This window comes from Equus asinus, chromosome X (assembly GCF_041296235.1).
Source record: "Equus asinus isolate D_3611 breed Donkey chromosome X, EquAss-T2T_v2, whole genome shotgun sequence".
Classification (NCBI taxonomy): Eukaryota; Metazoa; Chordata; class Mammalia; order Perissodactyla; family Equidae; genus Equus; species Equus asinus.
In genome coordinates, this window is record NC_091820.1 from 59,368,215 (window position 1) to 59,380,570 (window position 12,356).

At 49.0% G+C, this 12,356-nt stretch overlaps 1 protein-coding gene and 1 long non-coding RNA gene across 3 annotated transcripts in view; one reads left to right on the forward strand and one right to left on the reverse strand.

The window, feature by feature from the left end:
- Window positions 1–7,109, reverse strand: part of LOC139042752 (uncharacterized) — a 43,958-nt gene extending 36,849 nt beyond the window's left edge. The window contains exons 1-2 of the long non-coding RNA XR_011499868.1: window positions 5,213–7,109; window positions 2,140–2,298 (exon numbers count right to left, since the gene is read on the reverse strand). This is a non-coding gene — a long non-coding RNA (uncharacterized lncRNA). The remainder of the gene's footprint in view (window positions 1–2,139; window positions 2,299–5,212) is intronic.
- A 65-nt stretch (window positions 7,110–7,174) lies between these two features.
- SLC16A2 (solute carrier family 16 member 2) overlaps window positions 7,175–12,356 on the forward strand; it is a 96,291-nt gene continuing 91,109 nt past the window's right edge. For both annotated transcript variants that reach the window (XM_014827413.3, XM_014827414.3), the window contains exon 1: window positions 7,175–7,814. In XM_014827413.3, coding sequence (XP_014682899.1) covers window positions 7,385–7,814 — 430 coding nt within the window. In that variant the 5' untranslated portion in view covers window positions 7,175–7,384. The remainder of the gene's footprint in view (window positions 7,815–12,356) is intronic.

The window sequence follows — 12,356 nt, forward strand, 5'->3', positions numbered from 1 at the left end:
GTAGTCTTTTTGGCAGTTAGTGTCTCTACTACTGACCTGGTGCTAGGGCAGTTATCTTTCTGGATGTATATGACTTACCTTTTCAGCCAAACCACGAATTCTTAGAAGGCAAAATGAGAGGGGCAGGCAAAGGATATTATACGCCTAGAGCACTTCCTAAATTGAACAAAACAAAACAAAAAACCTACCAAATGTAATACCCCAAAGCCTTTACTGAAAGAAGCCTCTCCATGTGGTGAGGAACTCCCAGATCTCATCATGTCTCTGACACTTCACTTTCCCCCCAAAGTTTCTCAGTGATTATTCTCCTTTAACAGTCTGACCCAAGAATGGGCAGAACCGTATGCCCCATAGAACAGATGAGATTAAGCTGAAATGTTCAACAAGACACTAATAAAGGGAAGGAGATTTTAAAAAATGGAAATGAACACCAACAGCACCACAGAGCTAGATAATGTGGCTTCAAAGATACAGCCTGCTCTTCAGGGCTAGCAAGTCCCAGTGTATAATAGTTGCTCAATAAATATTTGTTAAGTGAATGAATATCTATCCACAGTAGAAGTCAGACACTATTCCTGCCCTCAAGGAGCTTGGGTTCTAGTGAGGAGACGTTAAATGAGCAAATTTAAGATAGTTTTATAAGTGCTATGATAGAAAAGTGTAGTGGTTAAAATCATAGATTCTGGAGCCAGACTGCCACACTGTGAATCATAGGTCCTTGAGAAAATGATTAATCTTTCTCTGTGTCAATTGTAAAATGATGCCCCTACCTTATATGTATATATGTACATCATATTGCCTTCTACAAGGATTTGAGGTAATTAGAAAGAAAAGCTTAGATAATTTAGATGTCATCTTAATGAAATCCTTCCCTCTTTAGGCTTCAGTTTTTCCATCTGTAAAATGGGGAGATTTGACTTTGTGGAATGTCCCTTCCAGCTCTGACCTTCTGTGTTCTAGATTTGGTAATTGAACAAATGCCAAAGAACATACCAGGTTGTTTTCTTCTTTTTCCAATGAAAGCAATCTTCAAACTATCTTGCTGTTAACATTTATTAAACACTTACTACATGCTAACATTTATTGAGTACCTACTTACATGCTAGGTGCTATGCTAGGTGCTTTCCATATTTTATTTGCAATCTGCACAACAAACGTGAAGGATGAGCCTCATCTCTATTGTTTATGGGCTTTGTTACATCAAGTAGCTAAATTTATTTATTTATATATTTAGAGCACCTTCTTTGTCTCAGGTATTGTGTTAAATGCTCAGGATACAAAAATAGGTAATGCTCACTCTCTGTTCAAGGAGGTCACAGTCTACGAGAGGAAACCGAGGTGGAACAAGGGCAAGGCCCATCCTTGCACTCCATTGTAACCATACACTTGAGACACCTCTGTTCCAGCCTTATAACAGTTCCACTTCTCAGGATAGGGAATTTTTTTAGCCAAGGTCTAGCACAATGTTTAGCACATAGTAGGCTCTCAATAAATGAATTAAAGAAAAGAATAAATTAATAAAAGGCCTATAAAAACCACTCCATTTCTCCCTTGGATATGATCAAGAAACCAATTCATTTCACCGTTTCTCTCACTTCAAGCATTACTGTTCTGTGCTAGCCCTCAGAGGGTTAAGTATTTCCTATCTTATTCTTTTCTATAATGCTCCTGCTGCTTCTGTCATCTTTTCCCCGTTATGCCTGCTCTAATAATAGACCAACTATTGAGCAGAATTGCTTCCTTAGCATTCAGGAAGCAGGCTCCATGCATATGGCCAATTGATTTGCTTTTAATGCACCTATTATTATGAATAGCCTGCTGGCTCAAGCCGAAATCAGGCTACGTACAGTATCTTTTCCCTTCCATGCCTCCACTTTGACCATCAGGTGTCAACATTCAAATTAGTTTCCCAGTAATATGGGTTCCCATCAGGACTCTTTCCTGATTATGGTCAAGAAAACCTGTCTTCTCTGCCTTTGGACTTCTTTTGCCACTACAAGAACATCCTGGCTCCCTTTCACAATCAATCCCACTTAACTCTTGGATCCAAGGCAATGCTGTGTCATCAGAACTCTTAAGTTACCCTCATAGAAATGAATAAAGAAAAGTGACTGAAGGAGGGAAAGATTATGAACTCACCTTCTTGAGAAAGCTCTCAATACATCATCCATTCTCAAGCAGTTAGGATGATTTAGGCACAGGGCAGCGGAATGATGCGAATGACCCACTGAGTTCCACTCTAGCCAGAAAACGCTACTGGAGAATGGGAGAGGCCCCAAGCAAGGAAGTACGCTTGGCCTAAAATAGAGAACATCGGGGACAGAAGGGCTTTCAGTGGTCATCTGTTCGAGTGAGTCCCAAGCACTAATCTGCAGAACCATGATAGCCTGTGACATTTTCATCAGTCTGCTGACACATGAGAAAAATTAGTGCCAACTGACCTTTCTTGAGAAACACTTTCCTCAGTAAAAGACCATGTCCTTTCTACATTTTCTATATTTCGGTGTTAAAATACAATTTAATTAACAATATGATAGTGATGATACATGTCCTCAAGTGGCAACATTAAAAATTGACATCCTTATGTTGGTCCCCAAAGTTTTGGGAGAAATTTTAGACAAATTATACTTGGCTTTGAGATCCCAATTTTGGGTTATTATTGTTTTGGTCTAGTGGTTTCAAAACCTGGCAGTGGATCAGTGTTACTAGGAGGCTTGTTATAACTATATATTCCTGGCTTCCACCCCCGATATTCTTATTCAGCAAATGTGGAGTGGGACCCAGGAGTCAGTACTTTTACAAAATTCTTTAGGTGATTCTGATGTGCAACCAGGATAGGGATCCACTGCTCTGCTTTACCAACTAGTATGAGTAATCAAGGGCATAAATATTTATTTATTTATGGGCGTATTTCTGTCAGGGACAGAAGGAAAGCACATTCTTTCTTGCAGTATAAACCAGAGACCTTCACTGGGGTTTCCCTAGGTCCACAGTCAGACAAGTAAAATAATTTAAAGGGCTTACAGGGGCCACACCTCACTTATTTGTCATGAGCATGAGCCAAGCTGAACAAATCTATACATGGTAGGTGCTCTCTAAAGATTTGTTGCTATCGATGATGTTTGTTGACCAAATCTGATTTAGAAATCTGTAGACAAAATTTCATTCGTCTCTAGATCCTAGCCCTTTTTCTACACCTCACTCTCAACATTCTCTCATCCTTTACATCCTTCCCTTCTCTTTTTCTCAATCTCAAAATGTCTTCACCAAGTCGAATGGAGTCCAATTCAATAAATGGTAGTTGTAATTATTAGTATTTTCCACTAGAATGTAAATTTCATGAGGACAAGGACCATTGTATGTTCGTCCCCAGTGCCTGACATTGTGACCGGCACACAATAATTGCTTAATAACTATTTGTGAAATGAATGACTGAATGATATGACAAAAGCAAGAGGCATGCCTCTCCACTTCAAGACTAACCCCGCTATCTGCTTTGTTGAATCCACTCTGGAGATTTCAGTAAAGGCATAAAATCTCAACTGGAGAATTGTGAGGAGAATGGGCGATGAGGGCTGAGAGACCAACAGATGCCCATAAGTTATGAAATGGTGGGTAATCCAGTGTGTCTGGAGCCTGGTAAGAATGGGAGAAAAGGGAGGGGAGAAAATGAGAGAGGTACTAGACAGATTGAATATGAGCACCTGAGAAACAGGCACCATGTCTTTTTGTGTCCTTGGTATTTAGTAAAGAGCCTGGCATGTAAAGGCTCTTAGTAAATACTTGCTGAATGAATGAGGCTCATCCCAAACCATAAAGGACTTTTTATGCCTGGCTGAGGAATTTAAGCTGAAGGATCAAATGGAGAATCATTGAAAGTGTTTAAACCAGAGAAGTGTCATGATTAAATTGTATTTGAGAGCTGTAACTAACAGAATTGTGTGGAAGGAGAAGAAACAGGAAGCCACAGGTACCTCAGACCCGATTTGGCTCCTAATTCTCAATCTCCATTAACCCTCTCACCAGCCTTATCTTCACTCAAGCAAGAAATGTCACCATCATTTTTGCATCTTTTTCCCCCACTACCCAAATCTATCAACTTCACCATAAGAATGGTTCCATCACAGAGCCATCCCCTTGTCTTCATCCCCATAGTCAAGCCCTATTTCAGATCATCAACAATTTTTTTCACTTGCTTCATTGCTTTTTTTTCCCTTGCCTCTTATCTTTCCAAGCCATAGTAACTTTCTACACTGCTGCCAAAGTTTTCTTTCTAAAATGCAGATCTGATGTTAGTCTCCTACTCAAAAATCATCCGTGGCTCCCTTGTATATACAAAATAAAGCGTATACGTCTCATTTAATAAGTCTGTGAAGTAGGTATTAACTCCATTTTGCAGATAAAGAAACTGCAGCTCAGAAAGGGAAAACAACTTGCTTAGGATCACACAACTATGCAACAGTAGATTCAAGATTAGAATCCAGGTCTCCTGATGCCAGTGCTCTCACCATTATAAAGTACCTTCTAAAGAGGGGGAAAATGGTAGGTACTACATGTATTGCTAGAATGGTGGGATGGTGGTTATGCAATCCTGTCTCCTGAGTGAGGCACATACTTTGAAGCTCACACAAAGGAACAAATTGCACTGTTCTAAATTTTAATGGCTTTGTAAACTCAAACAACTGACTTAACCTCTTAGAGCTTGTTTCCTCACCTTATAAGACAAGGACAAATCATCCCAACCTTATGGGCTTGTTATGAAGATTATATGAGATCATGCATGTAAAGGACTAGCATAGCGCTAGGTTTACAGGAGATTCTCAGTGGGTGTCATCACCTACCCTTACCCCCACTCCAGCGATCTAAAAATCCATTTAGTGAGGAAAATAGAATTTAGACAGCAGGAGTCTGAGATGGGGTGCAAGACTCCAGGGACTATCCCTAGTTCTGGGGTTGGAAATAATCCTTTTCAGGACCTTAATCAGGTTCCCTGCAAATGGAAACCAAGGCTAATGCTCCCCTGGGGCAACAGTTGGTCATGGGGATGGTGAGACCCCTGACTAAAAAGCAAATCTTTAGCCCCAGTGCCCATAATATCCATGATTTGTCACTTTTCTTGGCTGAAGCATTGTGGATTTTTATTAAAATGCAAATGTTCCCTGGGAGAGACAGCATACATATTAAGTTTCGGCCTGATTAGCTTTTCACTTACCTCTTTCTATGAGTAGAGTCGTCCCATGCTTCTGTGTTTTGTCCCTCTCAGGCAGGGACATCCCTCCCCCGGACCCCCCACCCCCAGCCTGTTAGAATCCTTCTCAACATCCAAGGCCATCACCTCCTTCAGAAGCCTACTTGTGATAGCTCAGCCAGATCCTGCCTTCCCTCCTCTGTCCCTCTCCCCAGGAGCTCCTGGCCCTAGAGTCTTGCGGTGAAGCTCAGGGAGCAAGAGACTTTGCTGTATGGAGACCTGCCTTGAATTCCAGCTTGTACTTGACTTGTCCCATGACCTTAGGCTAATAAACGCCTTGACTTCGTTGAGCCTCAGGTTTCCTGCTTGGTAAAAGCAGGTGATAATAATATTTAGCTCAGAGCAATAAGGGACAGTGCTCTGTTCGCTTGAGCAATGCCTGCTCTGTTGACTGATTTGTGAATTTGGCCGATTCCTCCCCTGGCACGGCAAACTTCTCGAGATACATCTATCCTACCGCCCAGCTCAGCCCGCCCTCAAGTACTTAATGACTCTATGTTTGTGGGCATCTGGCGCAGCCCTGAGCTGCATTTTCACCGGCCATTCAGTCTTTTCACTCAGCAAGAAGGTTAATGAGATGCTGCGTAGAAAGGGCTTGGCGCTTGCCTGCCAGCTCGTGGGGAGCGGAGTAGCTTGGTAACCACACCGCGACCTCATGATTAGTGCATTAGACGCGCGGGCCCTTAGGGGAGGCAGAGCTTCCCGGGATCGCCGGGCCGACCCCGAGGGCTGGGTACAGCTGCTCACTCTGGCTGGGAGCCGGGCCGCCCGCAGGGCAGATCACCTCTCCCGCCCCCCAGGACCCGCACGCTCTCTGGGGAACAAACTCTCCCTTACCCTCGCGGGGCTGGGGCCTTAGTCTGGGACATTCAGCGGGACTCCAATGTCTCTATGCCGGAGGTGGGCGGAAAAGGGCAGTGGGTGCTGGGAAGACCTCCCTCCGCCAGCGGCTCGGCCCAGTCCTGAGCGCCTGAAAAGCGGCGGCCGAGTCCCGAGGGACCAACCCAGCCGGGATGTCCGGGGCCCGGCGGCCCTTGACCAAACTGGCGACTCGACCTGGCCCCGACTCCTAGTCCCCCAATGCGGGACAGAGAGCCGGGAGGAGCCTTAGCTGAGCTCCGGCTCCCACCCCGCCTGGGCCCGGCCCCCTCCGGTGCCACTGCGCCTCCCTCCCTCTTCCTGGCCCGGCCCCCGGCCCAGACCCGGCCCTCTACGGCTCCTCTGGGCTCCAGGTTGGCGCAAACAAAGCCCTGATTGACTGCCCGGAGGGGCGGGACTCGCTGCCGGGCCGCCTCCTCCCCTCCGCGCCCCGCCAGGGATTTGCCGGGAAGGCGAACGGGGCGGGGGAGGGGAGATACTGAGGGGGCGTTGTGCGTAGGCTGTGGGGCACTGAGCCCCAGTACTCGAAAAGATTGTGCCCACTCTGTGTCCGAAGTCTGGGCTGTCCCCTCCAGGTCGTCCCCTTCCAGCCCAAGGCGGGACATAGGGACTCCCAATGAAGGGTAGGGTGGGGTCTCTCACTGGCCAGCTCTCATCCTGGGGTCCCCGGGGCCGCAAGTTCCAGGCTGCTTGTGAGGCAGAGGGGAGTGAAAGCAAAGCGTAGGCTGGGTCTTCCCTGAGTATTCTGGGTTGATCAATACTCGTTTGGAGCTTGCGGAGAGGAGAGGGCAGGGGAAAAGGATAGTTTGTGCTCTCGTTTTTGCATTTTAACTCTCCTTCTACTGGGCATCTGGACAAGGAGGACAGGATTCAGTAGTTTGAAAAGGGAGTTGAGGGAGGCAGCGACGGCTAGAGTAGGTAGGCGAGTATGAGGAGGAGGAAGGGCTGGGGAGAAGAGGGAGGCTGTAGCGGCCGCCTGTTGAGGGAGGAAGAAGTGGGGGGGGGGGAGTGGAGGAGGAGGGGGAGGAGAGAGATGACATGGGGAGAGGAGGTGGGGTGGACGGGGGAGGAGAGGGAGAGGGCTCGAGGGACCGTCTGTCGCGGGACAAGCTGGCCAGCTGGGGCGCAGAGCCGGGAGGAGGAGGCAGCGGCGGCAGTAGCGCTTGGAGCAGCAGCAGCAGCAGCAGCAGCAGCAGAAACAAGTACCAGCCACACAGCGGCTCCTCCGGCCCGAGCAGCCACAGTCCCCCGACCGCGATGGCGCTGCAAAGCCCGGCGAGCGAGGAAGCTAAGGGGCCCTGGTGGGAGGCAGACCAGGAACAGCAGGAGCGGGTGGGTAACCCCGAGCCAGAGCCGGAGCCAGAGCCCGAGCCCGTGCCAGTGCCCCCACCCGAGCCCCAGCCAGAGCCCCAGCCGGAGCCCCAGCCCCTACCGGACCCTGCACCCCTGCCGGAGCTGGAGTTTGAGCCCGAGCCGGAGCATGAACACGAGCCCACGCCCACCGTGGAGACCTGCGGCACGGCGCGCAGCTTCCAGCCTCCCGAAGGTGGCTTTGGCTGGATGGTGGTCTTCGCTGCCACCTGGTGCAACGGCTCCATCTTCGGCATCCAGAACTCCTTCGGGATCCTCTACTCCATGCTGCTGCAGGAGGAAAGAGAGAAAAATCGCCAAGTGGAGTTCCAAGCAGGTGAGTGGCCCAGTGCGCCCCACCTGGCATTCTAGGCAAGGATGTCCGCTCCCGCTGCCGCTGACTCCATATCTCCTGGTCCAGGCGCCCCTCCAGCGCTCCACTCCAGCTCCTTCCCCTTGCTCCTTGCCCATGGTGCTGGTAAGGCGCGGGTTGCGGGGCTCTGAGCAGCCTTGGCTGTGGAGATTAGGCGAGAGACGTCCCGGGGGTAGGACCTGGGACATTCATTGATCACAGGCAAGGAATGAACTTTTTTGCCCTGGGGCAAATCCAGACGCACCTTTTGGGTTTGTTTAAAGTACTCTGACCTTGTGTATGGGGCGGATATATTTGAAGAATGTTTGTGTTTTTGTTTTTGTTTGGAGGCGGGGGCGAAGTCATGGAGAGAGAAGAGAGTTGGGAGGCTGGGAAGGCTTTGAGAGAAACACCGTACTGCAGATCTCCGCAGGAGCCCCTGTTCCTGTACGGGGAGCGGAGGGGTTTTCTGTTAGAAAGACTTTAGGAATCCTGGTGAGTCTGAGCGAAGAGTCAAACACATGGCAGGCGTGTGTGTCCGCAGGAGAGAGAGGAAAGGAATGAGGGAGTGCGAGTATGGTTGTGGGCGCGTCTCTTTGCCCGCCGTGGTTACGGCCCAGCCGGGCCCGGCCGCTCTCTGCCACTCTTAGGGAGCGAGTGGATCTCCGTACCCTCTGAGTTGAACCCCAAAGCAGGCAGGGAGGGGGGCTCCTGTCGGAGAGGCGTGAGGCAGCTGACAGGCTGGGCCTTGCAGCTTACTCCGCGCCGCCTCCAACCTCAGCCATGCCCACCCTGGCCCCCCGCGCGTCTCCGCTATCTGCGGGGTGCATAGTTCGGCCTTGGCCGGAATGCTGGCCTCCACCCTTCCCGCTTTCGTGTAGGGCTGACTTGGTCTTTTTCCCTGAGAAGAGCAGGGCTGGGGGACACAGCCCTGGCTCTCCAGGCCCGCAGCCGCAGGACCGCAGGCTCGCGCGCTCCTCGCGGTGAGCCCGCCCATGGGCTTGGAGAGTCAGAGGAGCCATTCCGCTTTCTCAGCAAGCCACCGGCGAAGCCCCTCAGCAGTTCTGATGAGGAGTCTCGGGAGGGAGCCAAGGGACTTGGGATGCGTTCTCCCTCGAGGCTCACTCCCTCTTGTGGCTCCTCAGGACAGCTCCACTCGCGACCTGCCTTAAGTTCGCGACTCAGAATACGTGGCTTTTCAGAGTGTTGCCCTGGGGCTGAAGGGTTCCCTCCTCTCGCCACCCCCAGCACGTACTTCTGCTGTTCTCTGAGGGATCTGGGGATTATTCGGTGAACATAGAAATCTGGAATTCTGGGGCGTCCACCTGTGGATTCCCTAGACCCTTGGAGAGCCTCTCCTACCTCTTTCAACCAAGGACTCTTTTTTTTTTTTTTTTTAGTTTGAAGCTTCGCTGGGCTGCCTTTGAAGAAGGGGTTTTGGGGCTCTTGGTGCCTCTGACCTTGTGACCCATTGGCGCCGAAGTGTGCGGGCCCCACTTTAAAGTTCGAGTGTGCATCAGTGGCTGTCTCAGGACTGCCCGGGCCACATTGACACCTGAGTGAAGGTGGTCCCTGGACTGTGTGGAACAACTTTTGGGGGGAAGGTCATTGCCACACATACCCCTGGGACTACCTTTTCCCTGCTCTCATGCAATTCAGGGGCTCTTGGGTAGGCAGCCAGGGTAAAGCCTCTGGCTGTTGCCTAGGTTACCTCGCAGGGCACCTGTTGAGCTTTGCCCTGTGGTTGAAGGCAGGCTGTTGGCCTTTCAGGCCAGTGGCAAAGTCTGGGCGAAACTTCAAGGGGGGTAGTGGAGGATGGGCTGAAGCTAGGCCCTGGCATTTGTGTGGTGTAAGCAGGCCTAGAGCTGGGGCCTTAAGGGTGTGTAATAAAACTTGGAAAAACCACTATTTTACCAGGAAGAGGTTCACTGCTGGGGAACAAACTTCAAAGTAGGTGATCATAGGGGACTCAGAGGGAGGGCTGGCTGGGACTTTCCGGTCAAGACCTCACAGTGCAGCTGGGAAGGGGGGTATGGTGGGCTGTGCAGAGGTGTGGCTGATTTGTACTCTGACAAGGATTAAGTCCATTGAGGGGCTGGCGTTACTGGTTTAAATTATGATGAGTATAGGTCAGGAAGGGACAGAAAGGAATTTGGTATGTCCCCAGGGTCTCAGAATACTTTGACTTGTGTCTTTGCTGTGGTGCATCTTGAATTCATGAAAGTTATATTTGATACTGGAGGCTCTCGGGAACACCTCAGTTTTTATTTGGAAAAATTCAGGAACACCCACCACATTCCTGAACTCCTAGAAAATCTCATTCTCAGCACTACCTTTCTTGAGCCCCCCAGCATTCCCAAGCAACCATTCAGATCCTGAGATTCCAAATGTTTCTCTGCCTCCACACACTTTCTGTAATTTACCCCAAAGTTCCCAGACCTGTGCTGCAGCGCTGGTGTCTCAAAGGGACAAAAGAAACTAGTAGAAGCTTGCTAAAATCTTTATCAGCCAGTATTTGCCCAATAGCCATTCTGGGGAACAGGGAACATACACCTTCATAGTCAAGGAGGTTGGTGCATTGTCCATTTTTATTAATGTGGTGCATTGTCCATTTCTACTAAAATATGGCATGACTTCTATGTCTGAAAATCTGTGAATCTAATCTTTGGAGGCACCACACAACCCAAATTCTCTTTGGCTAGACCTAATATCTTCACAGCCCTAAAGCTGCACTGATTGGCTTAATGGGTCTAAGGTTCTGCAGATGGTTGGGACTGTCTGAGAGAGCCCCAGAAAAAGGCTGTTTTAATCTTTGAGGGCTAAGTCCACATTAGAGGGGTCTCTGGACATTGGAAAAAGCCGTGGAGAGAAGAAGGGAAGTACAATTCAGGCCATTCTAGAGCATGCAATGTAAAGTCTTTATGGACTCTGTGATGTGTACAGCTCTGTGGTGGCCCTAGCAGTATATCTTGTCCTTTGTCTTTACCCGTTTTGAAAGGGAAGCCAACTTTCTCTGGGTCTTAGGCCTGGAAGGACTGGCAGGCAAAAGGTTCCTGAGATGGGGGCAAGTGACCAAAGTCTGATTTAGAGAAAAAAAGATAAGTTCAGGAGAAAAATATTTTTGCAAAACTCATAGGAAATTTGGGAGTCCCCCAACCCAGACCAAGCAACAGACTGGACAGGGGCAACCAGGCAATTTGGTGGAAAGTATAGCATGGCTTCCTGGGATGAGAAGGGAGCCTTTTGAAGGAAAGAGGAGCAAGGTGTCATTGCTTCCAGGCCCCAGCTCATTATTGGAACCCTAGTGAGTTGGAGCTGGTATAGGGTTGGGATTGGGAGTTCAGGGGACACGGCGGAAGAAGCCAGAGTGGTTAACATTGGCTCCAAGCTTATGTCTTTTTGAATGTGCTCCAGAATAAACCCACTACCCTGCACTTTCCACCTTGACTGCCAGTCTAGCACTGAACCATAAAATATCATGGAGGCATCTTTTATTGGGCAGTTTATAAGCATGGCCCTTGTAGGCTCCCAAATGGAGGGAGTGGGGCTAGGGCTGTCACCACCCAAGGAAAGGGGCAGTGGTCAGGAAGGTTTATGACTGGGCACAAGATAGTTCAGGCTCATGTGCCACTCTGATGGAGACAGAATTTTCTAGGCATGGAAAAAATGGTACCCTCAGCCTCTGGACAAACAAAGAGTCCCAAGGATGGGTGGGGTCAGGGGCAGATAAGGCTTTCTCTGCCTCATCTTAGGGGCTTTCATTGTTTGGTTCAGTATCTCACTGGGCTGACCACTAAATCGCTGACTTTGGGAACCAGTTATCTTTTGAGCAAATCTGCCAATGTCCTGCCTTTGACTGCAGGCTTTTGCCTACTGTCCAGAGAAGCTAGATTAAGTTGGTTCAGAGCCTGCTATGGAGCTTTGGATCACAGGGCCATTGGCCAGGCATCTTTCAAGTCACTCCTCTGCCTCTTCTGCAACAAAACTGGGTCCCAAACTGAGACCTTGACTCATATAGGAAGGAATGAAGAGGAGAGGTTGGGGTATTTGGAGGACAACCAGAAGGATGCTTGTTTGAGCTGGAGTAGCTGGTTGAGGCCGGATCCCTGGCTCACTGTCCAGTGGCCTCAAATGCTCATTCTAAGTCTAAATCTGGCCCCCAAGGGGCTGGTGATCTCAATAATACTAGCTAGGCAGTGGCTAGGAGTTAGAAAACTTGTGCCCCTGACTTTCTCTGTGACTTTGAGCAGGCACTTTACCTCTCTGTACCTCAATTTACCTATCTGTAAAATGAAAGGGTGTGACTAGGTGGACTTTCTAGCTCCATAGATAGATGGCCATTCTATCTTTCTAGAATTATATGATATTTTATTCTTCACTATTCACCTGGCATAAATTTTGACTCATTCAGACAAATGGAAATTTGTTAATCTGCCTGAAGGAGGGTGCGGACAGATTGGGGGGAGATTGGGAAAGTAATGAAAAGCCATATAGATATCATTTTCCCATGTCATGTGTATTAGACTA